Source organism: Orycteropus afer, unplaced genomic scaffold (genome assembly GCF_000298275.1).
Source record: "Orycteropus afer afer isolate SDZICR_OR568_19922 unplaced genomic scaffold, OryAfe1.0 scaffold00083, whole genome shotgun sequence".
NCBI classification, from domain to species: Eukaryota; Metazoa; Chordata; class Mammalia; order Tubulidentata; family Orycteropodidae; genus Orycteropus; species Orycteropus afer.
Genome location: NW_006921670.1, coordinates 10,625,900 through 10,627,499, shown reverse-complemented (window position 1 = coordinate 10,627,499; position 1,600 = coordinate 10,625,900). Strand labels below are relative to the sequence as shown.

Sequence of the window (1,600 nt, the reverse complement as noted above, 5' to 3'; positions counted from 1 at the left end):
GCAGCCGCAGTGCCCGGCGCTAGCAGAACTCTTTCAGTGCAGTGTGTCATCTCATCCCCTCAGTGAGCCTTTAAGAGGTTCTGTGAAGGAGTTGTGGCAACAGCGGCAGAGCCGGCCCGGGCACCAGCTCCGTAACCCAGGCTCCAGCCCCACTCTCTGCCACGTTGCTACAGTCTTAGAAAGGGTAGAAACGTGCACGCGGCACAGCCGGTGAGAGGCGCCGAGAGCTGCCAGCATCTGAAGGTCGTCTGGGGCCGCTGGCCCAGCTAAGGCTGGCCCTGAGCTTCCTGCCGGGCAGCACGGGGTCCCCGGGGCTCCCACGGAAGCGCTCCTCTTCGACCCCCGAGTCCTCCCCGGGGCTGGCTGCGGTCCAGCGCCATTTATAGCAGCCGTCTGATTTTTGGGAGGCCCTCGGTCTGGTTTGTTAGGCCTGGGCAGCGGGAAGGAGGGCCTTGTGTCCTGGGCTGAGGGGACAGCGGCCTGCAGGTGAATTCTGACGGTCTCTCGGCCCTCCCCTGCCCGACAGAAATGCCTGGAGCTGAAGACAAGCTTGCTGGCCCGGCGCAGGGGCACCCAGTCGTCCCTGGACCGCCTCCGCGCCCTGCTCAGACTGATCCGAGGCGAGCAGGTGCTGCAGCTCACCGTGACGCGGACCGGCCCCGCCCCGCCGCTGGCGGGGCCCTGGGCCAAGGCCCCCGCGGCAGCCGTGCGCTCCGCCCTCCAGCACCCTCAGGGGCACAACTGAGCCCGGGGACCTGGCCTCGCGCCCGCGGGACGTCCCCGGGAGCCTGCTCACGCGCCTGGGGTCCCATCGGCCTTAATTCACAGCACTCTGAAGTTCAGACATGTAAACTAGACAGACGGAGGGGGAGGGGCCGGGCCAGGCTCCCGCAGCGGGGCAGGGTGGCGCTGGCCGTGGGGGAGACCACCGCCCTCGCGGCACCACGGGGCTCCCTGAAGCCCGCTGAGGGGCGGCGGCCCGGGCGGTGCCCCAGCTGCACTGGGCTGCAGGCCCGGGCTCTCCCCACAGCCCCAGCGGCTTCAGGGAGGCAGAGAGGGTGGGAGCACCAGGAAGACCGTGGGCTGCTGCCTCTGGGGTATCCTGCCAGAGGGAGACCAGAAACACAGAGAATAGCAAAGCAGTAGAGTTAGTGGGTTCCACGCCATTGCGATGAGGAATGGGTAGCAAAATCTAGGTAGGACTCAGATAACCCCCCCAGGGCCACCACACTCACAGGCGTCTGCCTGGTGCCCGGGTTCAGGCACCCCTGCACCTCGCTGGACCACCCGGGCCCTCCGTCAGTATTATTAGGGTGCAGATTTGCAGCTGTTTGACTTGAAAGACTGGAGCCGTGTGTCCCTGAGGGACCACATGGCTCCCCCGGCCCCCACACCTGCACCTCGAGTCTCGGAGCTCGCCGGGCATGCCTCCTTCCTCTGGCCGACCTTCAGGACTCGTTTTTGCCCTTGACGTATTTTTCTCATGGAGTTCTTGGGCCAGCCGGAGCCAACATCATGTGGAGGAAGCAGGTGCCGGGTTTTGTGTTTGGGGTCCCAGCGCACTGTGTGATGGAAGCCTCTCACGTTTTCCTTCTGAAGA

The 1,600-nt window shown here is 65.8% G+C and overlaps 1 protein-coding gene across 1 annotated transcript in view; it reads left to right on the top strand.

Annotated features, from left to right (window-relative positions):
• PHF21B (PHD finger protein 21B) overlaps positions 1–745 on the top strand; it is a 115,778-nt gene extending 115,033 nt beyond the window's left edge. The window contains exon 13 of the mRNA XM_007941739.2: positions 527–745. Coding sequence (XP_007939930.1) covers positions 527–745 — 219 coding nt within the window. The remainder of the gene's footprint in view (positions 1–526) is intronic.
• The last annotated feature ends 855 nt before the right edge of the window (positions 746–1,600 follow it).